This window comes from Bipolaris victoriae (assembly GCF_000527765.1).
Source record: "Bipolaris victoriae FI3 unplaced genomic scaffold scaffold_66, whole genome shotgun sequence".
NCBI lineage: Eukaryota > Fungi > Ascomycota > Dothideomycetes > Pleosporales > Pleosporaceae > Bipolaris > Bipolaris victoriae.
The window spans coordinates 55,378-80,040 of NW_014575326.1; the positions used below are offsets into that span (position 1 = coordinate 55,378).

Genomic DNA, 24,663 nt, shown 5'->3' on the forward strand with positions numbered 1-24,663 from the left:
AGAAAGAATGTGTACGACGCAAACAAAATGGAGGTTTACGGAGGTAGATGATTAGAACCAAGTAGTGCGAGTGTCAAACGTTGCAGACGGCTCAAATTGACAGGCGCATGGACGGGTGCTTTGAACTTGTTGATCTTGGCGGGAGTGTCGAGTGTTTTGGGTATGATTTGAAGTGCTAGTGCGTGTCACCGAGAAGAAAAGTAAGCGTGGTTTGACGTGTGTAGTGTGGAGCGTGTGCAAGCATGAATGGTGCTACCATGGGCGAGTAATATGATGATTGAGAGATCATAAGTGACGGAATGAAGGGTTCAAGGGGTGAGGCAAGAGGGCACGCGATAACTGCCAAGTGCCCAGCGGGACGGCTTGAGGCTGTGAGGGCAGGGCTCAAGGCGGTGGCCTGAATGGACACGGCGGCGTCTCAGCAGGCGCCCAGAGCGTGGCCAGCCTATTGCGTTTGCGCCGGCGTACTGGCGTATGCGCTGGGACTGGATGTCGGACGGACATGGACGTACGCTATAAGTTCACTATTGCCCATACGAGAAGCCATGATGATGGTCATGAGAATGATGATGAAAATGGCTGTCGAAATGCGGGTGCTAGGACGGCCAGGGTTTAGTCCAGGACATGATTTGCGACGGTAGGGGGAAAGTCTCCACACCTCCGCCCACGTCATCTTTTGCGCTTGGTTTTTCTTAGCTGTTAGGGCTGGCCCGGAGTTGTGTGTTGTGCCTATACGCAGACGCATACGCACGGTACAGTCAGTCGTGCAGCACCGAGGCTCAGCCCCAGTGACTGCGTCTCCTGCGTCCGAATACGGACAAATACGGATATCCATCACGCCCGAAAGCCGGCCACCGTCAGACAAGCGCAGCAAAGCCAGCCAGCCAGCCCACCATGGCGCTACCGCCGCCAACCATTGACCTGTTGCTCAACCTCATCGACACCCGCCCGCAGTCCATCCTCACGTCGCTGGCGCAGCATCCACAGCTGGCCTCGGCGCGTGATGCTCATGGCTACTCTCTGGTCCATGCCGCCGCCTCCTACAACCAACTCGCCGTGCTGCGCGACCTGATTCAAAAATTCAATGCCGACGTCAACATTCTAGACGAGGACGGCGAGACGCCCCTCTTCGCAGCCGAAAAAATCGAAGTCGCAAAATGCCTGGTCGAGGAGCTGGGTGCAGACACTAGCATACGCAATGGCGATGGTCAAACGGCCGAAGACAAGATTGGCGAGGAAGAAGGCGAGGCACACGAAGTATACCAGTACCTGAGGAGTCGGAGAACTGGTTCTGAGCCAATACCAGCGGGTCTTGTAGAAACTGAGAGTGTACACCCCCCGCCGCCATTACCCGGTGGTGTCAAGGTCAATATGGGCACTATGGAAGAAGATGCCGCTGAGGCACCAGATCCGGAGATACGGCGGCGGATTGAAGAGTTGGCGGCGAGAGACGACTACAACTCTGAGGAGGTGCAGAGTCAACTGAGGGAGCTGGTGCAAGACGTTGTCAGTGGCATTGGAGGTGAGGATGGAGGAAGAAGCGTAAAGAGAAGGGTCGACTGAGGACGACAACAACAAACAAGAGCAACGAACGCCGCACCAACCAACCGCACATCACGTGCTTGGAAGGTGCCTAAAAGAGATGCAAAAGGGATTTCCACAAAAGTGTGCCAGCAACAAGCCTCGTCGGTTGTTATTGTCGAGCCAGAATGAGGGCGGCTCCGAGATTTCCCACTGTGTGACTGGAGAACAGTCCAGACCATCCAGGTAGTTCTAATAAATCACAAAACCAGGTCGTTTCACCATATCCTTTCCTCATTCAGGTACTACTCTTAAATTGATTTCGTGGACCTTTCATCTCCCCGCATCTCCCCCGCATCTTGCATTCTCACGTCAGTTCACCAGCAACGCCTGGACGCAAATCATGCAAGCAGCACCCAATCAACCTGCCCTGACTGATACTATCAAGCAACAGCCTCATGAGGCCTTGCCAAATTCTATTTTCCTTGTGTCATTGGTGTCGGACCAATATGTTCAGCATCTTGTTGTAACCTTAAGTCCCCTACCCGACCTATCGGATACGGTCCCGTTGTCGATTGGCCAGGTCCGGGTTAATCACGGCCCCATGAAACCGGCGATACTTGTACTCCACCCTGCACGATTCACAAATCGTCTTCTGAAAAGGGTTATGACTCCGTGGATACTTATCAAGCATGGAGACTGTGAGGTTGTGTGGGTTGGGCGCTTAATATCATAGCGGCTATTCGTACTCGTCGTGGTGGTAATGGTGTAGTCAATGCTATCTCAAAACTGCTGCACTGTAGTGTAGTTACTATACAAAGTCGATAAGCGTAGTTCTCTGGGCTACTTACTATGCAGGGGTGCATGTCAACGATCATGTCCATCACCAACCCACAACCTGAATCAGAGTAAGAAGATCAACCACGCATTTGCCTCAAGAGCTTGACTCAGTAGATGCGGTTGTTGCATCACGCCTTTTATCTCCGCCCTATTCCCGGGCACCCGCCTAAGTCGCAGTCATACCAAACCTACCGTTAACGGCAAAAACAACGTCCAATCTCAGTACAACCCGCCCGTTGATTGCAGTCGCATTACTTCGGACTTTCTCTGTCGGACGTACTTCCCTCTTAGGCCGACCTTCGACCCTTCTATGGCTCACATTCGCGCCGACGGCATCGGTCGCCATCGGCGTCGGCCTTTTCTTCTCTCCTTCTTTTTCATTCGAGTCCTCTCTTTTCGGCACAAAAAACAAAACTAAGCCCACGCCGCCTCGGCGGATTTACATCGCCACTGATGCTTTCAGGCCCCCCCTCTTCTTCTGCCCTGCCCTCCAGCCCCCGTGCTCCACCCTCCCCCCTTTGATATTTCCAACCACCTGGTTGTTTTACTGCAAAGGGAAGGGAATCTGAAAATGTGTTGATTCTAGTCGGTCAATTACGCTGCTTTTTCGGCGCTGTTCGGTCTGTAGAGTGGGTTTTTGCTACTCGTCAACTGGGGTTGACCACGCTTACACAATGCTTGCTCAGCACAACATGTGTTTTCATACTTTGAGTTTGGAGGTAGTGGGATGATGAGAGCCAGAAAGGGATCATTGGTCCATCCATGGTGTTGCGGTACTGTTATCGTGATTCTACGTAGTCTGACTTCTATATGGTGTTTGCCTATATAATATAGACCTATTGCATGATTGAACTCTATATCAAGTCTTCAGACCCCCAATGATACCTCTCAAACAACTCAATTGATTGCAAATTGATACACAAAGCCAAATCACCCAGAAATCTAAAAAATTGAAACCATATTCACATGTAAATGTGGCGAAGACGAACCATGAGCCGCATCCACAAACCCACCTTGGCACCAACCAAGCAATCCACAAAAGAGCCCCATCCTCTCCCCTCCCCACATGAGAACCTCTTCATCCACATGAGGAAATTAAACGGGAACAACCTCTCTATTCAGTTAGCCCGCCCTTTCACCACAACTTACCTCCACCTCCTGAACAAACTCGCCCCAAACACTTACGACCCGTCCCGCCACCCCCCTACCCTTGAAACCTTAATCTCAAAAACAAACAAAACTCCACAAACGTAACACCATCCTCCCCCCCCTAATATATTCCCCCAATCAAACAAACCCCAAACAGCAAATTGAAAAAAATAATCTGTTACACTCAATTCAGACATCTACGAGATCAAGACAAAGAAAAAAAAGAAACTAGATTGTTGGGGAGAAAGAAGAAGGGAAAAAAAGTAAAACAATAAAGCCCCACCCGTGTCCCTATACTCGATCATTTAGGTGTTAATTACCCGTTTGGGAAATTGTGGCGTAGCAGAAAGAAGCAGAAGGGGAAAAAAGGTGGGTCAAAAGGAAATAACGCAAGAGAGAAAGAGAGCACGTATGGTAACAGTTGAACTTGGTTGTTATAGCTTGTTGAATCTCCCTCCCTTCTAACAGGTAACGCTACTATCCTATGTGTATTGAATGTGGGAAAAGTTTGTCGAGGAACGAAATCGCCTTATCTAATCGCCGCAAGTTCCCAAGAGAATATATATACGAGGATGTCGTGCAGTAAATCACCTTGCATATGTACGTGAATATGTACGTGATTTCCCCCCACATATAAAAGTGCTCTAAATACCGCCCCAGTCTATACCATGTTTCGATAAGTCCACCACCCCGCCGGTCCGCCATAATCATCAACACTGAATCCCGTACTTCCTCAGCGTCTCCTTCGCAGTCGTAATCCTTATTCCGATTCTTTGCAAAGAAGAAACATGTTAGTTCATGCGCAAAAGAAAAAGGAAGAGAGGAAAAAACGTACCTGGCATCTAAATCGTAGCTCCCCCACTTGGTAACTTCATCCAACCAATCCCTACACTGCCCTAGCACCTCAACATGCTCCTCAGGATGCCCCTCTGCATCCGCCTCGCGCCAGATGTTCGCCGCCATTTCGTACCGTGCGCACGGCGCCGTCCAGTTGTCTTTCAGGCCCCCAGTCAGTAGCGCACGATCCACGGACAACACTTCCTTCTCAAGAAGAACCTTGGCTTCAGCCGGCTGCCCCATGCTGCGTAGCGTAGCAGCGCGGAGAACATGTAGTATAGCTTTCTCGTCGACGCTTTCCTTGTCCCAGTGCGGGTTGGCGGGAGATTCGCTCCAGGCGAGGTTCGCGAGCGAGACGGCGAGGTGGTCGTTGCGCATGCGTTTGTAGCCGTTCCAGAAGTATATCATCTCTTCGATGGGCGAGATGCCGACAGCGTCGATGAGGCCGCACTTCCATTCTTTGGCACGGGCTTCCCATTTTTGGATCTTGCGGCTGACAAAGACGTCAAAGGGGAGTTGGCGGGCCATGAACTTCTTTTTGCCCGTGTTGGGGATTACCTTTTTCATGATCTCTTCGGCCTTTTCGCCGTACTTCTTTGCTTCGGTGGGGTTGGTGGTCTTGTTTTTTCTGTACAACTCGATGTAGGACGCGGCGATGATGTAGTAGTATAGTCCGTGACTCCAGTTGTTCAGGGTGACGCATTTGTCGAACCCAGCGGCAGCGGCCTCGTAGTCGTGCATATACATGTTGTTGAGACTACGTTCGAACCAGCTCAGGGCCTCGAGTTGCTTGAGCTTCGTCTCGCCCGCCTCGGCTATGAATTGAACAGCCTTTTCGAGCTCTTTCTCAGATGCCAGCATTCGTGATTCCTCAAGAAGCCACAGATGACTCTGGGGATACCTTTCACGCATGTAGCGGAGCAAAGCCATACATTTTTCCTTAGGATATGCACCCTCTCCATGTGATGGGAGAATGTCGCAAAAGTTTGTAAACCCATTTAGATATCCCATCAGGACCACACCGGCCATGGCACCATGGATGTTGTCAAACTTGGTCGCCTGCCACAGCATCTTCATGCCTCGTTCTCGGTCACCCTTGAAACCGACTACCTTCAGCAAGGTAGCAAATGAGGGCGGTATAAATGAGAGAATGAGTAGTAACATCCCAAAACAAAAGTTAGATCCAGACAGAACAAAAGTATCTACTGGGTGATCGCTAAACGAAGCAATGTCCTGGCCCTCATCGCTTAATGTGAGCTGCTCAAAATATTCGATGGCGTTCGGTATTGAAGATGAGTTTTCACCTGCTGTAGGTAGAGCCGGTGCTGAACTAGATTCCACGTCAACTCTCTTTTGGGCATTGTTTAGTTCCACTGAAGCATTCTTGTCAACAGGGACATTAATGTGACCTGTATATTCAAGAGGTGTTGCAACCTCCGGCCGGTCTTCTGCAGCATCCACGAATTCAAAATCATCGTCGTTGTCATCGTGTGCGGCCTTTTTTGTCTCCGGGGTAATTGTCGTAGTCTGCTTAAGATCGGACGTCGAACCTGCAGCAGATGCATTCGCAGGTGCAGCAGCCTTGGAGCCCTGAACCTTGCTACTCTTCAAACTCGAAGGGCCTGATCCACCTTTTAAAGAGCTACTCGACCCTGAGGAGTTGAGACTGCTTGTACTCCTTTCCTTGAGGAAGTTCTTCTCATTCTGTATCACACCCTCCAACGCAATATATGCTTTCCTCAGCTTGTAGAAACTCTTGATGGCCTCAGTCAAGCTCTCGTTGAGCACACCCACAACCGCACTCATCAACTGTGCTTCCGCCATGCATACCACATATTCAGTGCCCGGGGGGTATATCGACGACCGATACGAGTTTGGGTCTTTGCTAGCGCGTCGCTGTTGTTCGTAGGCTGAGTTCTCGGCTACATACAAGGCATTGGCGGCTGTGCCTCATGTCAGTCTAAGTTCGGAAGACCGGGAATGGGCATCTGACGAGACCTTCGCGGACGATTTCTGGTTCAAAACCCAACGTTGCCCTTATGAAGACGCATACACCTGCTCCAAGCTGTAGTATGTAAGCTCAACACTCCATGGAATATGTCTGCAAGTTGAACGTTAATACATACCTGGTGAAATGGAGAACTGCCCTTGTTAAGGTGAATTTCGGCGTTTTCGATATCGTCGGCCATGATATAGTTAACAGCTACGTTGGCACGCCATTAGTTCTGCATGCCACATTGCCTGAAGCAAAATGATCCGTAGGATTCCTACCACCCATAGCTTCCTGAACTACCGAGCGTCAGCAACCCATTTTGCCTCACGAATACCACAAGCCTCACTCTGTGCAAACTCATCCAAAGAGTCCAGACTCTTTGAATGCCCGGGTGTATGGCCCTTGAGCCACCCACCGACTTTGAACATGTTGCCTAAAAAAGAAAGTCTGGTAGGCGGGGAAAGAAGATCGAAGCCTCGCCAGCAAAGAAGTTGAGGAAAGGGAAAAACGGAGCAAAAGCTGGGGGAGGAGAGAAAGAGAGAAAGTATAGTATATTACAAGGGCCCGCGGACAGCGGGATAGCCCCAGCAAACGCGATGAGCGGGTATCTATGTATGCATTAACCTAGTAAGCCATCCAGACAAATGCGCCTAATGCGTCGGAGCTAAACGCAGTACGTCATGCTCTGCGGCGGGCGGTCAGATAGGTACATTTTCGTCCGCAAGCCCACGCATGCTTACACCCAAGTCTTACAAACATAGCAATGGGCAGCCTAAGAAAAAAGGATTTAGTTCCTTTAGGCAGACATATTGTACCTGGGAAAGCCAAGCAGCGGGTACAGCTGGAAAGTTAAAACCCCACCCGCGAAACGCGAACCGGGGTTGCCAATGAGCGTCACGTGATTGTTAGATCTGCGGGTAAGTTGCCCGCCTCCGCCGCCGCCGCCGATGCTAGAGCCGCGACTACTACCAAGCCTACGGAAGCACAAACACCAACGCATCCCTACCCATCGGTCCAGATACTACGAGATTATTTTGCAGCATCAATCGCACTACACAAATCTAGCACGATGTCCGGCTCAGCGCAAGGAAGCAATGATATGAAGAAGGCCGTGACCAACGACTCGAAGAACGGCGAGCAACCGCTGGCACCGGAGAAGAAGCCTGCGACACAACTCGAGGAGGATGACGAGTTTGAGGACTTTCCCGTCGAAGGTAGGCAGCAAGATGAGTTGGCTATAGGATTAGCTGACGGTAGGGCCAGACTGGACAGAAGAGGAGACACAGATCCCCAACGGCAACACACACCTGTGGGAGGAGAGCTGGGATGATGATGACACGAACGATGACTTTGCCGTGCAGCTGAGGTAAGAGGTCTATGTTTGGTATTGCGTAGTGTCAAAGCTGACAACATGCAGGGAGGAGCTGAAGAAGCTGGGCAAATGATGAACACACCACCACGATGTTACGACACGATAGCATTTCACCGGGAAGCCGCGATGGTGGTCAATAGAGGGTGCAGTACGACACGGTCTGAGCGGCCAGGGCATATCACAAACGGCATCACAGCGTGTCTGAAGCTACAAACAAAAGACTACAATCGAAGCATGGTTCATCAATATTGAAACCACAAAGAGCTATATGGCTACATTATCATAACTTCGACGATATACCTTCCCTGTTCTTGAGCCACCGTTCACCTCTTTGAGTGACTGTTTTACTTACTTGACAGGGCAGAGACACCGGGCAGATCCTTACCCTCGAGCAGCTCAAGCGACGCGCCGCCTCCGGTTGAGACGTGGGAGAGCTTGTCTTCTACACCGTACTTGGCCGCCACAGTAGCTGTGTCACCACCACCGATGATGACAATCTTGCCGCTCTGCGCAGCGTCAACAGCGGCGTCGAGTGTCGCCTTGGTACCAGCGGCGAACTTGTCGAACTCGAACACACCAGCAGGACCGTTCCAGAGGATGGTCTGCGCCTCATCGATGGCCTCCTTGTAAAGCTTGATCGACTTCTCTCCACAGTCGAGACCCATCCAACCATCTGGGATGCCGTCCTTGTCCTCGGCGTAGCCAGTTTTGGCGTCCTTGTCAAACTTATCAGCAGTGATGTAGTCGACGGGGAGCACAATCTTGACGTTGTTCTTCTTCGCCTTCTCGACAAGGTCCTTGACGGTCTTGCTGCCAGCCTCATCGAACAAGCTGTCACCAATCTTGACGCCCTCAAGAGTCTTCTTGAAGGTGAAGGACATGCCTCCGCAGATGATCAGGCTGTTGACCTTGCCAAGCAGGTTGTCGATCAATTGGATCTTGTCGGAGACCTTCGCACCACCGAGGATGGCGAGGAAAGGTCGCTTGGGCTCCTCGAGAGCTTTTGCGAAGTAATCAAGCTCCTTCTTGACAAGGAAGCCAGAGGCCTTTTGTGGAAGGTCAACACCGACCATGGAGCTGTGCGCGCGGTGAGCAGTACCGAAAGCGTCGTCTATGAATGATTAGCTTTGTGTTTTCACCAACGCACTCATTGTATTACTCACTGATGTAGACGTCACCCAGAGCAGTCAAGCCCTTCCTGAACTCGTCGACCTTGCTCTTGTCTACCTTTTGCTTCTTGCCATCATCGTCCTTGTAGCTACCCTCCTCCTCGGCGTGGAAGCGTAGGTTCTCTAGTAGGATGACTTGGCCACCGCTAGCGCTGTTGACGGTATCCTCGACCGACTTGCCAACGCAGTCGTCGGTGAAGGTGACGCTCTTGCCAAGGAGCTTCTCCAGCTCGGCAACAACCGGCTTGAGGCTGTATTTTGCGTTTGGCTTTCCGTCTGGTCGGCCAAGGTGGGACATGAGGATGACGGCTTTGGCGCCATTGTCGATGGCGTGCTTGATTGTGGGAAGTGCGCCGACTATGCGCTGGTTGTTGGTGATCTTCTTGTCGGCGTCCAGAGGGACGTTGAAGTCGACCTAGAGATTGTCATGGTTAGATGTGACCTCTGAATTGTACAAAGTATCATAAGATTCACTTACTCGAATCAGGACGCGCTTGTCCTTGAGATCGACGTCGGCGATCGATAGCTTGTTGGAGAGAGACATGACGTGTGTAGGGGGTGTACTGTGATGGCGCGTCAGTGAAGCTCTTGCTCTTAAGCTGTCTGAATTTGGGCGCAATTGGTAGTTTGTGTTTTTTTAAGGGCTCACTTACAGGAGAAGATGTGGATTAAGGAAGAAGAAGGAGAGAAAAGGGTGGTGTTTGGTCTGGGTTGTAGTATGTTGCTAAGCTTGGTGGGGGTGGTCGCAGCGGGGCAGTCAGTCCACAAGTTCCTCTCCTGCATGCAAAGCTTCTTGCTCCTTATCGAACCACAAAAAGAAAACCAGCGTGACTAAAACCAAGCCTCATTAGCTAAAGTAAAATGTTTTAGCTGCCCTTGTACTGCGCAGGATGCGCGAGTGAAGCCCCCCTCCCCCGCGGCCGAGAGTGACGGCTGGTTTCGGAGAGCAGTAGCTACAAGAGCTTGCAGCTCCTAGCATTTCCTTTCGCTCTCCGATGGTACATCGACGGTCCCCAGTGTCATTAATGTTTCAAACTGAACAAAGTCATTACGAAATGCCCTCATGTTAAACCAACAACATAATAAAATAGAAAAAGCATTTCATTCTGATCTAGTTGACAGTTGTATACGCAAATCTTAGTTCCTCTGAACAAAAGGTCGACAGACCCAACGCCGCGCAAATGCCCATTTAATTGTAGAGACGCACAAAAAAGGTCAAGGGCAGCAAATCGAGATCGTCATGATCCAGCTTACGTGTATCCATGATAGTTGTACAAGGGAAGTCTGTTTGTATAGTGGGAGAGACTTAGGCGTCTTCGGCGGAGTTGGTCAAGGAAAGGTAGGCAGTCCAGGCAATACCCACACTGGATACAAAAGGCTGGCAGAGAGTTAGTCTCGCCTAGGTTTTTCGAGGCCGGGCAACTTACAATTTGGTATTGAATGGGCATGACACGGAAGTTGATGATTTGCACTGCTGGCCAGACCATGTAGTTGGCCTTGAGCGCAGGCACATAGACATCCTGGAACTTACGCTGCACGGCTCGCTTACCGCCGCCCTCGGCAATTGTCATAAAGGTAAAGAATGCAGCCAGACCAGCTGGGGCAAACAGGAATTGGTCAAAAGCCACGCGCTTCAATGCCGGCATCCATGTAGCAGTCTTTGTGACGGGGAATGTGGCGGACAGGAACCTGAACCACCTGTGCTGGATGGGCGACATGAGGAAACCGTACGACATGAACCTGGTGGTGCGCTCGAAATCAAAAGGCGGCGGCAGTTTCTTCGAGTCGGGAATGAGATCGTTCTCGTTGAATGGATTGCGCTTGTCGAGGTCGTGAATCTCAATCGCCAGGAAGTCGTCCTTGCCTGGGCCGCCCTTCTTGCGAACGGCGCGCTCTCGCACAGCAGTCAGGGTCTGCGCCACCGTGTCCGCAATACCACCCAACACCTGGTATCACTGTCAGTTCTTGCTTTGTGTACTTCTTGTAGATGTATTCGAGATTGACGTCGAAATTGATGCAGCGATCGCATGGTTCGGAAGGGGGGACTGTGTGCGACATGGGGCTCGCGATGCGCGCAAGTCTTACGGGGAGCGGAGGAGGGCACATACGGCGTTGGTGATCATTGTGGTGAGGACTGGTCGCGCTGCATAGTACTGGTTGTACTTGCGCGTGAGCAGACTCACGGCAGCCATTTGCAAAAGAAAGACAATCGAATGGAGCAGCGGCTGGTCGCTGTCAGTAGATGGTCAGGCGGTTGTCGGCAGTGTCGCTCACAATCTTTCCGTAGATCCAGCGACTGTTTAGCTGGTAAAGCAGTCTATGCCTGGTGCTGTTCATGGTAAGTGCTGGGTCCTGTGAAAAAGCTCTAGGTGTAGCGTTGCTCGCAGATGGCGCCCGATGACGTTGCTGAAACGCAGCCGAAGGTCCGTGTGCAGCGATAAGTGGCCCTCTTCTATCTCTCAAGGCTGTATGGCACAGGTTGCGAAGGCTGTAGGCGGATAAGGATGCTTTTGTGAGCAGAGGAGCAGTCTACCAGTATGAGGGGGTAGAAGGCGCAGCTTGCCTGGGGTTGATGCACGAATGATCATGGTGCAGTGGCGGAGAGTTTCACGCGCCGCGACCAATGACGGCTTTCATAGACCAAGGGACAGGCATCAACTGGAACCAGCCCAGTTCCGAGCGGATGCGGGCTCGTTCTACAAACTTCTATTCAATACCTATGTGTGTCTGATGCCTCACCGTCTATTCACACAAGGTTTCATGGTATGGCCCGATACAGTACCGGATATCTCGGCTCACCTGCTGAGAGGGGAAAGTGATCCTGGCACTCACCAACTTCACAAGTAGCATCATGGGCTGCTACAGACATGCATTCAAGACGAGCGCAAATCCAAAATGCATTCAATCTTCAATAATGCTTGGAAAGACGATCAGGGTATAATGGCTTCTAGAAAAAACTCATGGTGCTACAGCAACGATACTGGGCAAGTCGCGGATGTCTACAGCTTCGTTGGTGACCAGATCCACCACCCGTATGGACTCGACCGACAATACACCCGCAGTGAGCGCGAGCAACTTGATATCAGCCGTATAGCAAGACCCAGGCGAAAGTTGTCTGTGTGCAATTAGTATCCTCGGTCCGCAGCCGGTCAGGTTACATTTACTTACCCTACGCGTATGTCCGTCGTCAAACAGATCAAATCTGCCGTCTCTGTCCTTGTACTCTTCTGCTTGGCATAAACGACATTCTCGTCCGTGACGGCTGTTGCAAGTAACTCCCTTTTTTCTACACGAGGACCGCCTACAGATGATGTGGATGGATGTGATCTGTGCTTCTTCTCACCATCTCTTGGTCGCTTTACAATGACCAAGATTGCTAGCCTTCGCATTTTATCGGATCGGTTGACAATGAATACGTCCCATGTAAAGATCTCGCCAACTTGAATGCTGGGTGGCCCAGAAATCGTAAGTGTGACATTCACCTCGTTACTCGAGAGTGCATGCCCGTGCTGATCTTGAGAATCAGACCCGACAAGAGCATCCGGATTAGATGCGTTTGTCGCTTGACTCATAGAGCTGGTGGGACGGTGAAAAGCCTTGGCATGGCCAGATGCTTGTTCAGATGCAAAATCGACGGGTGTTTTCCATTCAATTGCAATGTCCGGTCGGCAATCGCTGGACATGGTGACATTGGCCTCAACGTTGAGTATTAGATAGTGACCCTTAGTTCCAAGTGATGGGGTTCCATCAGGGGAAAGATCTGGCATAATCTTGTACAGATATGTCAGTTGGTCGCCAGGCTTATGGCTAACTGTTGCGTCTTGTTCCGTGCTCAGCTCTTTGGTTTTGCCGCCATGTAATGCCAGCTTAACATTCTTGATTCTAACGTCATATGTAGCGAACTGGGCAACTTCTAGGTCCAGGGAAGCGATCAAAGATAGATCATTCACTGACGCATGGAGTCTTGAATATCTTACTCTCCATATGAGCGGTGGGAGCACCCTGAATATAGGCTTTTGGCCATTCCGGATAGGGCGGACCATTTCCCTTGCAACAGGAGCACTCGGCGTGACTTTGCTGATGCGCATGGCCGAAAGCCGGGGGTGGACACCGACCAGAGCTGGGTCGTTCTCGAATGACTGAAGTAAATTCAGTGGTGTGGGCACGCGGCTTGGGAGATAATCATCTTCCAGAGCATCATCTTTGGGGTTTTCTGCAGGCTTAAAGGAGGCCGTGGGTTGGAAGTAAACTGCGGGCTTGTGAAATCTGCCCTGAGGACGGACTACTTGAAATTAGATACTGCGAATACTTCGTAATCTGCAGACCTTACCAATGAAGATATCAACCTTCCAGATGACAAAGGTATGAGCATTACCACCTTCACCGTGACACACAATGCTAGGCTCGTCTGAAGGTTTGATGGTACCAGAATATATGAGTTCCTTTAGGGTTCCTGATTTGGGGTCTTGCTCAGGTGGGGGAGCAGTGCTGAAGGCGAATGCTTCCACATTGACCACCAATCTTTCAAGATATCCCTTGAGGGTAGAATCTTCCAACAGTGGTGTTCGAAAGACGACATATACAGCTAGTAGTTCATCTAAAAGCCTATGCATGAGTAAGAGACATGCATTGGATGGTAAACTGGCGAGACATACCGAGGAGAAGCACCTGTCGCTGCTCTAGGAAAGGTAGAATGGACCCATCATCATGTCCCGCACCATCCCAAGACTCGATGGCGGTTTTGATGTCGATTTCAGACTTTGCAGGAACAACTGCTTCCAGAACAGAGCTCTCGACGAACTCGAGGCTTTGGCGCGGCTGCGCTTCGGCCGTATCTGCAGCCATGGCTACGTCGAGTGAATAGCAGAGAGGGCACGTGAATCCGGTGCCTGAGCTAGGGGTCCCAGTAACCCGCGCTAGCCACAAGATCCGTGCGGGCCATAAGGTCCGTGCACCAATAAGTTGTTTCCACAGCTTCTTCGCAACTCAGCTCGACGACACGCACACGCGCGATACTCCATCACCTCTCGCTGCAGTCTCACCGCAATGAACGGATTTCCGCCTCCAATGGCGCCGCCTGGCTCCACTTGGACAACTGCTAAAACTCCAGATGGCAGGGAATACTACTATAACACGATCACGAAGCTCACTACGTGGGAGAAGCCTGACGAGTTGAAAGACGATGTTGAGGTGGAATTTATCCCACGGACTCCTTATTCGGTTGATAGCTAACTATGTGAATAGCGCGCACTCCCTGGCACCGGCTGGGCAGCCCACTGGGCAGACGGAAAGCGATACTTTGCGCATATTGAGACTAAGCAGACAACGTGGACTGTTCCTGATGTTGTTCAGCAGAAAATCGACCAGATGAGGCAGAGCCTGCCGCCTCAGCGGCCTCCCCCAGTTGGTCCCTCTGGCTGGGCGGGGGGACCACCCTCGAATGCGCAGTCGTACGAGAACAGACGCCCCGAACGCGACGAGTACCGCCCCGATCGCCACGACCGTCGCGACGATAGAGACCGGGATCGCGAGTCTGGCTTCGTTGGCGATCGACCCAACATTAGTTTCACGGCAGGCACTGAGCTTCAGTTTTCCACGCCCCAAGAGGCCGAGGCTGCTTTCATCAAGGTGCTCAAGCAGATCAAGGTTCAGCCTGACTGGTCGTGGCAGCAGGCTGTGCGTGCTGGTATTCATGACCCCAACTGGCGTGCCATACCAGAGCCCGAGAAGCGCGAGGAGGCTTTCCGGAAGTATTGCGAAGATTTGCGCGCCCAGGAAAAGCTCAAGGAGCAGGATCGCCAAGCCAAGCTGCGCTCTGATTTCACTGCGATGCTGCGTTCGCACCCGGAGATCAAATACTACACCCGCTGGAAGACTGCTCTTCCCATTATCGAAGAAGAGACCATTTTCCGCTCTGCCAAGGACGACAATGAGCGAAGGACCCTGTTCGAGGAATACATCATCTCTCTCAAAAAGGCGCATGAGGAAGAAGAGGAAGCGAGCAGAGAATCCGCCCTCGACCAAGTCATGGGTCTGCTACAGGCACTGGATCTGGAGCCCTTTACTCGCTGGCACACGGCTGAGGAGAAGCTGGAGCGCAACGAAGAGTTCAAGAGTGAAAAGTTCAAGACTTTGACTCGCCTAGATGTCCTCGATCAGTTTGAGAAACACATCAGACAGCTCCAGCGCGAGCACAACGATCGAGTTCAGGCCGAGCGACGCATCAAGCGCCGTATCGAGCGCAAGAACCGCGATGCGTTCATAGACCTACTTGATGAACTCAGGCACAAAGGCGCGCTACGTGCTGGCAGTAAATGGAAAGACATTCATGAGCTGGTCCAAGAGGATGCCCGTTACACGGCCATGCTTGGACAAAGCGGATCGTCCCCTCTTGATCTGTTCCGCGATGCTCTCGAAGAAGAAGAGAGCAAGTTCCGTACCCTACGCCGACGGGCCTTGGATGTACTAGAGGTAAGTCTAGCTTTACACCGACATGCAACCCACCGCTAACTGTAGCCCTAGCAACAACGATTTGAGGTTACCACATCGACTCCTGTGGAAGAATTCCTAACTGTCATGCGAAAAGATCCTCGCACAGCTGATATTGACGAACAGTCCATGCACAGCATCTACAACTACGTCCTCAACAAAGTGAAGAAACGCGAGGAAGAAGAACGACGAGACGAGGAGTCCAACGAACGCTACGCCGTAGACAAGCTTCGCTCTGTTATCAAGCACCTTGATCCACCAGTGTCGGTATCAGACGACTGGGAAGCGGTACGTCCCCGTGTTGAGAAAACAGACGAATACCGCGCACTGAAATCAGATACACTACGCGAATTGGCGTTCGATAAGTACATCTCCCGATTGAAGGACAAGGAGAATGATCGTCGGGATAGGAGCAGGCGCGATGATCGCGACCGTGACAGGGATAGACGTGATCGAGATCGTGAGTATCGCAGCGGACATTCTGACTCTCACCGCCGTCATCGTACGCGCACTCGCTCACCTGAACATGACCCGTACGCTGCAGAGCGTCGACGAGCAGTGCAAGACAGAGAGGCGCGCTATAGAAACAGCGACAGCACGGGCCTGTCTCCTGTTCCACGTCGTGACCGCCGAGATGATGATCGGTATGAGCGCTCTCGTCGAGGCTCTCTTGGAGATCACTATGGTCGTGAGCGCCGCGAGCGTGAAGTGGAGCGTGAACGATCTTACGTTAGCAGAGCCGACCCTCGTGAGGCGACTGTTAGTCTGCTCGACTACGGCGACAGCGGTGGCCGCACTTCCTCGACCCGACGCCGTCGCGACAGCGAAGAAAGCTCTAGTAGGCGCGATCGAGAGACCAAGGTATGTAAACAAGCAGTGTTACATTTTACAGGAAATGACTAACTTTTCTCAGCGTGCACGCTACTCTCCCCGTGGTGCGGACCGCAAGTCCAAGACCCCCGCTCCTGAACCGTCATCCAAGAAGGAAGAAGAAGATCGCGCTCTCCGTAGCGGAAGCGAGGAAGGCGAGATTGAGGAAGATTAGGGGTTTTCCATCATTCACCCCTCGCGTAGGAGGTTGACCCGATATGGTCGCTTCCTAAACACCAAAGGATCTAACCCCTTCACCCCGAGGCTTAATTACTAAGTAAGTGGGCTTTAGTACTGTCGTCTTGTGAATGAGTGAGCAGAATGTTCATTCCAGCAGCTACGGTCATGGTAGCACATACATCTGTACTGTAGTCTATCACATGCGTCTGTACTGTAGTCCACCACATGCCCCTGTACTGTAGTCCACCAGAGATGTAACGTCCGTCCCTGCGTAACGAGACACCCTGCGTGCCGGGACCGGCCAATCAGCTTACTTAAATCACGGACTTCTGCTCAGAATCTGCAAGCTGATTGGCCGGTCCCGGCACGCAGGGTGTCCCGTTATGCAGGGATGGACGTTAGTCTATAAAAATTTACTCCTGTACAAATTTCCGTTCAACCTATCTCCACTTTCATGGATATTCACGCCGATACATAGTTATCGTTGTGTAACTCAAATTCTCCGTATGCATATGTTATTTGATTGTATCTACACAATTGTCTCTATCAAGCACGTGAACAAGCGATAAGTCCGCCTATTTCTTGGTGAGTAATCTGTATATGGATATAGTTGCGAGAACAAAATCAATGACATTTGAGCCTTAGTTGATTCAGACCAACAATCACATGCGAGGGCCATGGCAAGGACAGGGTTGTCACGGCAGCTCGGTAGGGCTGTCCCACAGGCCGGGTATGGGTACCGAAGACACAGTAGTTCAGCATGGTAATCTAAAATTATAAGTGAACACCCCCCTTAACATCGTTCTTATCTCTTACATCTGCAATGGTGAGGGGTAGGCTATGCAAAGCTGATTCGTCGTCGGTTCATGCCCTCGCACAAGCTGTGTCAGATTCTGGGGAACCTCGGCTCATCCGAAGCTACCCCAGACTCTCCCCGCTCTCCTAACGCATAAGCACGCGTCGTTCGTAAACGACGCAACGCGACCAACATGCACACGGGAGACAGCCTGTCATTTACATTAACGACCCAACTTTCAGCTTGAATTTCGCCTCCAATCAACCCGGCACCATGTCCGCCACTGCGTTTGTCCCCTTTTCTGAGCCGCCGTACATTGTTGGGCTTCCGTCTCCATACTACAAGGAGACGCATCTGAGATGGCAAAAGGCGTGTCGCGCGTTTGTGCAGAAGAATATGATTGAGAAGGCGCTGGAATGGGATACGGCTGAGACGGTGCCGGAACATGTCTTTGAGACGTTTGCGAAGGCGAATATGTTGATCCCTACGCTTCCCGCGCCTCTGCCGGTGGAGTGGCTGAAGAAGCTAGGGATTCATGATATTCTTGGCGTGGTCAAGGTCGAGGAATGGGACTATATTCACACCATGATCTACGCTGATGAGGTACAAAAAGAGCGACCTGTTTCTAAAGAGGTGCCCTTGAGCATAGCTAACGGAAATGCCAGATGGCACGATCTGGTCTCGGAGGACCCCCAGGCTCTGTCACAACGGGCATGTCGTTTGGCGTACCACCTCTCTATAAATTCGGCAATAAACAGCTACAAGAGCGCTTCCTACCAGAACTCTTGACGGGCAAGAAGCGGACTTGCATTGCGATTACCGAGCCCGAGGCTGGATCAGACGTCGCAAACATCACCACAACGGCTATAAAGACACCTGATGGAAAACACTACATTGTCAATGGCTCCAAGAAGTGGATTACAAATGGTATTTGGTCTGATTACTGCTCCATGGCCGTGAGAACTGGTGGGCCAGGACCAACAGGATTGTCGATGCTGGTTGTGCCTCTGAAAGGCTATCCGGGAGTAACCATGCGCAGACTCAAGGTTGGAGGGCAGGTTACTGGGGGCACGACATTTATCGAGCTCGATGACGTTAAAGTGCCCGTAGAAAATCTCATTGGGGAGGAAGGAATGGGCATGAAGTACATGTAAGCATGACACTGTGACATTGTGGCATTGTGTGTGTTCTACGGCTGACTGCATGGCTTACAGAATGACCAACTTCAACCATGAGCGACTCTCCATTGCCATTGGTGCAACTCGTCAAGCTCGTGTCGCTCTTGCCGCAGCGATGGAATACGTGATCAAGCGCGAAGCTTTTGGCCAGCCGCTGATCAATCAAGCCGTGGTTCGACACCGCCTTGCTAAAGCTGGTGCTTTGCTGGAATCCCAATGGACATGGGTGGAAAGCTTCGTTTACCAAATGGTACATTTGCCTAAAGCGAAGGCGGATATCGAACTGGGAGGCTTGACAGCCATGGTCAAGGCGCAAAGCGGTATCGTTCTGAATGAGTGTGCACAAACGGCACAGCTGCTCTTCGGAGGAAATGGCTACACCAAGTCGGGACAGGGAGAATTGGTTGAGAGTAAGTGGATATCAACTTTGAATCACTCGGGAAATGATTAACATGAACGATAGGAATATACCGCGAGGTTCCAGGTGTTAGAATCCCGGGTGGGTCTGAGGATGTTATGCTGGATCTTGGTATCCGACAACTGGTGAAGAATTTCCAAGCCAAAACGAAGGCTTTGGAGAGGCCGCAGGGTACATCAAAGCTATAGAAGATGTAGTAATAGTAGCAGTCATATTTTGTAGCCTACTTCAATACATAATCACAACCCCACACTTTGTGTTTGACTCTCCCGTGTTTCCGAAGGCCACGGATAGCGGGTGCAGCACTTTTCCGTGACTACGTCAGCACCTAAAGTCCGGCTCTTATCGAGGTGTGTGTGGGGCACCTGGTCAACCCCACAGCATTACTGTGAAAGTACCGATAGGTGTGAGGCCTGGAATCTTGATTTGTGAAGTTTATTGTCGTATACCGGCCTTTCTTCGATCGGACAAGAGCGCAGGCGTAGTCGGAGCTGGGGGTTGGATCCGCAAATCCGTTCCAAGATCCAGCGCTCGACCGCTCACCGTACCCAACGCAAGTATCCTGGTCATTGTGTTATGTTGCAGGCATGTGGGTGCCATGGGCAATGCACTGTGTGTCACATAAATACGAGTTGCGCAATAGTGCCGTGTCGATGAAGGGCTACTACTCGTGCCTTGTGCGACCTCTACACACGACTAGGGACAGGCTGTGATACCGTCGTCGGCCGAGCTCTCGGTCGGCCACGTTCGTGGCGCTCGAAAGACCAGACCACGTTTAGTACCCGGATACCCTGCAGGTCAAATCACATAGCCTATCAACCCAAGCGTGTTGAGACCAGACGGGGGCTTGATCGCTCGTGTCAGGCTGGACGATTCATCAGGGTATTACTGTCGTGTGTCTTTGTTCATGGATAATATCGCTCAGTCTCAGGGTAGTCCCAGGTATCTCGGAATGGGCCGCAGAGGATGCATAATTCGGACAGCAGGCTGTGGAGGAACATCGCCGATATCACGAATGAGAAAAAAATATATATGCAGGAGGTGCAGCAGCATGTGCCGGAGCGGGAAACGACTAGGAGCAATCTGGAAGGATGGAAGGGGTTTCTGTTCAACGGGTTGGCGTCGCCCGAGACTTCCCCGAGAAGGAAAGGCGCTCCCCGCAATTTCTCGTCTCAGGAGGCGGCTTGCGATCATCCTCCACTCGTTCGTCCATTCCTGTTCGTCCAACCGCGCCCCCAGCTGCTGGACAAAGAAGCATGAGCCTTTGCTCCGAACCCCGATGGACTGCATCAAGGCCGCCCACCGTATTCTAGCCTCCGCTTTCACGTCATCAGCGGCCACCTTTTTTTCTTTGCATCACGCACATACACTAACTACGCGACAGTCGGCTCCAGAATGTCGCTGGGAGCGGTCAGCTCCCTCGAGACAAATAAAGGAGCAGAGTACGTGTAAAGTAGACACCGTGCCCGCTAACGTCCACAATGCAGGATTTTTATTGGGGTCAGCATCGGGGGAATAGACCTGGGCGAGCAAATGGCAAAAAGGCGCAGCGCTGCTTAGACGCCTATTATGCAACTCACGTGCGCCCGAGACGGCTAGCACGCCGGCTATGGAATCCAGAGCTGTCTGGCTTGGTCATGGTAGTCTGCCCTGGGTAGACCAATGCCGCCGACCCTTGGATGTTCATTTCCGCTCCCTACCACGATGATCCCGCATCGGCCCTCGTCTGTTGCGCGACTATTCGTGCCTTAACGACACCAGACACACCCCACCTTTTTACCCTGACTCGACACGTGTTGTCAAATGCGGTCGGCGTGTCGAATGCAGTCGGCTTAAGCATGGGACGGATGCTCTGCACGTTGACATGAGGGAGTGAGAAATTAACACTTGGCGTTCACAAGCCGCAGGTCATAGGGCGTGGCACCAAGCACACGCTCGGCTTTGCATGCGAACATGAACCGCGGTATCTTTTTTTTTGCTCGAACCTCAGGATTGGGGCTTACACTTGCAGCTGACGTTGCCAAACACATTCTGTCCCAAGAGTGGTCTTTGTCCCGATGGCTTCCGACCCCAGCGTCGACACCCTAAATCGCCAAGGATAAAGCGCCGGCCATCCGCATCTGGGGGACTGGGGTACCAGCTAACGATCCCCAGTGGGGACGGAGGCGGCGTCATGAGGGACAAATCGTACCAGGTGAAGCGCCGCTTGTCTGTGAGTCCAAGCACACGGCTTAGCCCTGGCAGTGTAATCCACTCTTGCCAAATACAACTTTATAATCTTTGCCTGCCCCCGACACCCCTCACGCGTGATCGGACTTTTCTTGACGTTTTCTTTTTTTCTTTCCCCAGATACTTCCGTGTCCTGCAATACATATACCAGACGACAAGCACTCCGCAACCATGTCTGACTATTCGGCATCGCCATCCGACCATCACAGTGATATCCACGCACCAAAACGCAAAGCTACCCAGGCAGGCCTCGATGGTCACACAATCGGTCGTTCGGTCAAGAGGAGGGCTTCCAAGGCTTGTCAATGTTGTCGAGCTCGCAAGGTGCGATGCAATGTCACAGAGCATGGCGCTCCCTGCACAAACTGCAGACTAGATGAAGTCGAATGCATTGTATCGGAGAGCAGGCGCAAAAAGTCAGTGTCAAATTTTGTTTCAATGCAGTATTTCCAAATTTCCCACCGGATGCGACCTGCGCGGCAGTTAGAGATCGTCGGCTCCGATATGCAATGTCGTAGTGAGCACCGGCATGCAAAGTCGGCTGAGGTGTCGCTACCACTAGTCTAGCCGCATATGGCATGTTCAGCCTGTGCAACAGTCGCGTGCAACCAACAACTGCCGCTACGCCATTTCTGACCTGTGCACGCCGTGCTGACTCCGCGAATAGGAAATGGAGCAAAGACGATGACCAAGGCACAGAAAGCACCACCTCTTCAGGAAATGTCACTCGCAAAATTGCGTCGCGTGAGGCTCTAGACGGTTCCCAGGGACTAAACTCAGCCACATCGCGGGCGTCACATGAGGCGGAATCAAGACGAGACGAGCACGTTCCTCACTCGATATGTTTGTGGGACCTATGACAACCTTGTTTGCACAGCACTGACGCATATCCCAGACCAAAGCCATGGCCATCGTGTCAATTCCTCTGCGTCCATGTCGGATATGCGGCGCCGGCTTTCAATTACCTCGCAAATCAACAACCTACCAAATCTGCCTTTTTCGCCTTTTTCAAATGAGCCTCGAGCTCCATTTTTCGGAAGCCTACCGCAGAAGCCTGCGCCTGGCGAACTTCCAAGATTCATCAAGCCTCTTCCGTCTAAAATCGGGCCTGATGAGATTTCGTATCTGGAGAAGAAGGGTGCCCTGAACGTGCCTAGGGGAGCCCTGCGTAGCGAGATGCTGCGCGCCTACGTGGAATTTGTTCATCCATATATGCCATTATTGGACCTCCACGACTTCCTTATCATGGTAGACGGCCGAGACGAACGCAAGGGCAAAGTCAGTTTGATCTTGTTTCAAGCGGTCATGTTTGCAGGATCAGCATTTGTTGATATGGAACACCTGCGCGCTGCGGGCTATACTTCTCGCAAGGATGCCCGCAAGGACTTTTTCCAGAAGACTAGGGTAAGTTCAGAACCCCTTCTTTCACCAGGCGGCTTGGCGTGTTGCAGCAGCCCAATCGGTCCGCAACTATCGGACGGCATGCCCATGCACCGACTTTCCGACCCCGTGCCAGATAGTGTTAATTTGGCTACTGCAAACTTGGTGAGATTGAGCCCTAAGCTAACCATGTGACAGATTCTCTATGACTTTGATTACGAATCCGACCGCGTTTCGCTGGTCCAGGCACTGCTATTGCTGACGTACTACTATGAGACTCCTGATGACCAGAAAGATACCTGGCATTGGATGGGCGTTGCAACGTCTATTGCCCACACTATTGGCTTACACCGAAACCCTGATAACACCAACCTTGATAGCAAGCGCGTCAAGCTCTGGAAGCGAATATGGTGGTCAACTTACATGCGAGATCGGCTTATTGCGCTCGGTATGCGCAGACCTACAAGGATAAAGACCGAGGACTTTGATGTGCCAATGCTTACTCTGGACGATTTCGAGCTTTCACCTCTGCCAGAGGATGTTACATGCCTTCCAGCGGATTGTCGTATTGCCAGAGATGTGGATGTGCAACGGCAGTTGGCCATCCTGTGTATTGAGAAGGCCAGGCTGTGTTTGTGCATCTCGCATGTTCTGTCCAAGCAATACTGCGTGCTCAACAACAACCAGGGCCTCCAAAACGACCGTACAACCATGATGTTGCTTCCCAAGAAGCTGGATCCTGAGACGAGTGAAGTCAAAGCATGTGATGAGGATCTTCAGAGATGGGTAACGGAACTGCCTGAAGAGGCAAAGTATACGGACAAACCAAGCGGCGTTCCAGCTATCGATCTTGCACGATCACTGCTGCACATGGTCTTTTTCACTACATTGTCCGCGCTGCATCGGCCCCAGGTTCTACCAAACTCACAAGGTGGTCCAGCGAGCGCTCCAACAAAGAGCAACGTCGAACCCGAGCTTCTTGATGTTTCACGCCGCAATGTTCGCCGCGCAGCTTCAGCAATTACATCGATTGCTCAGCGGCTTGAACAAGGTGGTCTCGTCAGGTATTTGCCAACAACCGGTGTCACCGTTCTCCTTCCGGCCATTATCATCCACTTGCTTGACATCAAGGCGCCAGAAGAGGAAACACGACGATCGTCCCTACGAGGCTTTTGCCAGTGTATGGCCGTCATGGGCCAACTGCGGGATGTCTATGCCGCTGCCGACTACTCTGTGGCCTTCCTCGAGGCTGCAATCCGGAAAGCAGGCATTCACGTTGCGCCCGTAGCCGCCCAAACTTCACCCGTAGCCAAGAGCGCGCCAGCAAGGACAGTCGAAGAACTCGTAGACGCCGGCCGACGACTAGATCTCGTCAACGAAGCATCGACAACCATCACATCAGCAACATCACAAACCGTCCGTCCCTCAACTCTCACACCACCTCCTGACCACGGCACCACAAACATGCACGCCCTGGAAAAACACAACAACGAACCAAATGTAACCGACGAAGAGGTCGCCCGCCGCCTCGAAACCTTCCTCGCCTCCACACCCCCGGATTCGGACCACGAGCACATGTCCAGCATCACCATCTCGCAAGAGAGCCCGATAGTGACCGCCACAGCCGGCCTATCACACTCTCACCATCACAGCCACAACGACATGGCGGACATGAACAAGTGGAGCGCCTTCGATCTCAGCGCCTTCTCAATCATCAACCACCACCAAGACGACGAGATGCTCTTTTCAAGCCTACCCCTCAACAACGAGTTTGACGACGGCGATTTTGACAAGCTACTCAACATGGAAGCCGTGGGTGAATCGCATAATTTTGACGATGTGACGTTTGATTCGGGCAATGCGGGGAACATGGGGCTTGGTGATGTCGATTGGCTTGTTGCCGCGGAATAATCTTTTTTTGCCGTTGAAGCGTAAGAGAACGGAAAAAAGTATTTCTTTTCCTCTTCTCTCGTCTTTTGAGTTTTCGGCTATTTTAACGACGTTAATGCCTCTTTTTTGGACTACATTTCTTCTTCGAAGAAGGATTCTAGGTTATTCTCTCTTTTGAAGGAATAGAAGTTATGGGAAATGGCCTTTTCTTTTACGGCAATGGGAAATGAAGGGAGAAGACGGGAATTAAAAAGCTTACGACTTGGTTTATATATATACCCATCTCGAGGTTTTGTATTTAGGTTGGGTTTTTTGATTGTATATTTCTGGGCTTTTTTTTTCTTCTCTAGCT

General features: G+C 51.7%; 9 protein-coding genes across 9 annotated transcripts; 6 read left to right on the top strand and 3 right to left on the bottom strand.

Annotated features, from left to right (window-relative positions):
- Window positions 1-894: 894 nt before the first annotated feature.
- Window positions 895-1,563, top strand: COCVIDRAFT_39495 (hypothetical protein; the record flags this gene model as incomplete). The annotated part of the gene is made up of 1 exon (XM_014699136.1): window positions 895-1,563. One exon carries the CDS (start codon window positions 895-897, stop codon window positions 1,561-1,563), a length of 669 nt encoding a protein of 222 aa, XP_014554622.1.
- A 2,657-nt stretch (window positions 1,564-4,220) lies between these two features.
- Window positions 4,221-6,768, bottom strand: COCVIDRAFT_39496 (hypothetical protein; the record flags this gene model as incomplete). Its single annotated transcript, XM_014699137.1, has 6 exons — window positions 4,221-4,281; window positions 4,346-6,290; window positions 6,346-6,412; window positions 6,474-6,550; window positions 6,619-6,636; window positions 6,687-6,768. The coding sequence occupies 6 exons, from the start codon at window positions 6,766-6,768 to the stop codon at window positions 4,221-4,223; spliced, it is 2,250 nt and encodes a 749-aa protein (XP_014554623.1).
- A 641-nt stretch (window positions 6,769-7,409) lies between these two features.
- COCVIDRAFT_39497 (hypothetical protein) lies at window positions 7,410-7,785 on the top strand (the record flags this gene model as incomplete). Its single annotated transcript, XM_014699138.1, has 3 exons — window positions 7,410-7,554; window positions 7,598-7,706; window positions 7,758-7,785. The coding sequence occupies 3 exons, from the start codon at window positions 7,410-7,412 to the stop codon at window positions 7,783-7,785; spliced, it is 282 nt and encodes a 93-aa protein (XP_014554624.1).
- Window positions 7,786-8,056: 271 nt separating this feature from the next.
- COCVIDRAFT_28326 (hypothetical protein) lies at window positions 8,057-9,425 on the bottom strand (the record flags this gene model as incomplete). The annotated part of the gene is made up of 3 exons (XM_014699139.1): window positions 8,057-8,823; window positions 8,876-9,296; window positions 9,360-9,425. The coding sequence occupies 3 exons, from the start codon at window positions 9,423-9,425 to the stop codon at window positions 8,057-8,059; spliced, it is 1,254 nt and encodes a 417-aa protein (XP_014554625.1).
- Window positions 9,426-10,187: 762 nt separating this feature from the next.
- On the bottom strand, window positions 10,188-13,726 carry COCVIDRAFT_39499 (hypothetical protein; the record flags this gene model as incomplete). Its single annotated transcript, XM_014699140.1, has 7 exons — window positions 10,188-10,259; window positions 10,309-10,827; window positions 10,990-11,106; window positions 11,156-11,210; window positions 12,050-13,163; window positions 13,212-13,430; window positions 13,537-13,726. The coding sequence occupies 7 exons, from the start codon at window positions 13,724-13,726 to the stop codon at window positions 10,188-10,190; spliced, it is 2,286 nt and encodes a 761-aa protein (XP_014554626.1).
- A 201-nt stretch (window positions 13,727-13,927) lies between these two features.
- COCVIDRAFT_28329 (hypothetical protein) lies at window positions 13,928-16,415 on the top strand (the record flags this gene model as incomplete). The annotated part of the gene is made up of 4 exons (XM_014699141.1): window positions 13,928-14,071; window positions 14,126-15,352; window positions 15,404-16,231; window positions 16,284-16,415. The coding sequence occupies 4 exons, from the start codon at window positions 13,928-13,930 to the stop codon at window positions 16,413-16,415; spliced, it is 2,331 nt and encodes a 776-aa protein (XP_014554627.1).
- A 1,074-nt stretch (window positions 16,416-17,489) lies between these two features.
- COCVIDRAFT_17678 (hypothetical protein) lies at window positions 17,490-19,000 on the top strand (the record flags this gene model as incomplete). The annotated part of the gene is made up of 4 exons (XM_014699110.1): window positions 17,490-17,819; window positions 17,882-18,366; window positions 18,431-18,804; window positions 18,858-19,000. The coding sequence occupies 4 exons, from the start codon at window positions 17,490-17,492 to the stop codon at window positions 18,998-19,000; spliced, it is 1,332 nt and encodes a 443-aa protein (XP_014554596.1).
- An 844-nt stretch (window positions 19,001-19,844) lies between these two features.
- COCVIDRAFT_104411 (hypothetical protein) lies at window positions 19,845-20,072 on the top strand (the record flags this gene model as incomplete). The annotated part of the gene is made up of 1 exon (XM_014699142.1): window positions 19,845-20,072. The coding sequence occupies one exon, from the start codon at window positions 19,845-19,847 to the stop codon at window positions 20,070-20,072; it is 228 nt and encodes a 75-aa protein (XP_014554628.1).
- A 1,140-nt stretch (window positions 20,073-21,212) lies between these two features.
- COCVIDRAFT_104413 (hypothetical protein) lies at window positions 21,213-24,332 on the top strand (the record flags this gene model as incomplete). The annotated part of the gene is made up of 4 exons (XM_014699143.1): window positions 21,213-21,457; window positions 21,709-21,884; window positions 21,937-22,445; window positions 22,620-24,332. The coding sequence occupies 4 exons, from the start codon at window positions 21,213-21,215 to the stop codon at window positions 24,330-24,332; spliced, it is 2,643 nt and encodes an 880-aa protein (XP_014554629.1).
- Between the last annotated feature and the right edge of the window lie 331 nt (window positions 24,333-24,663).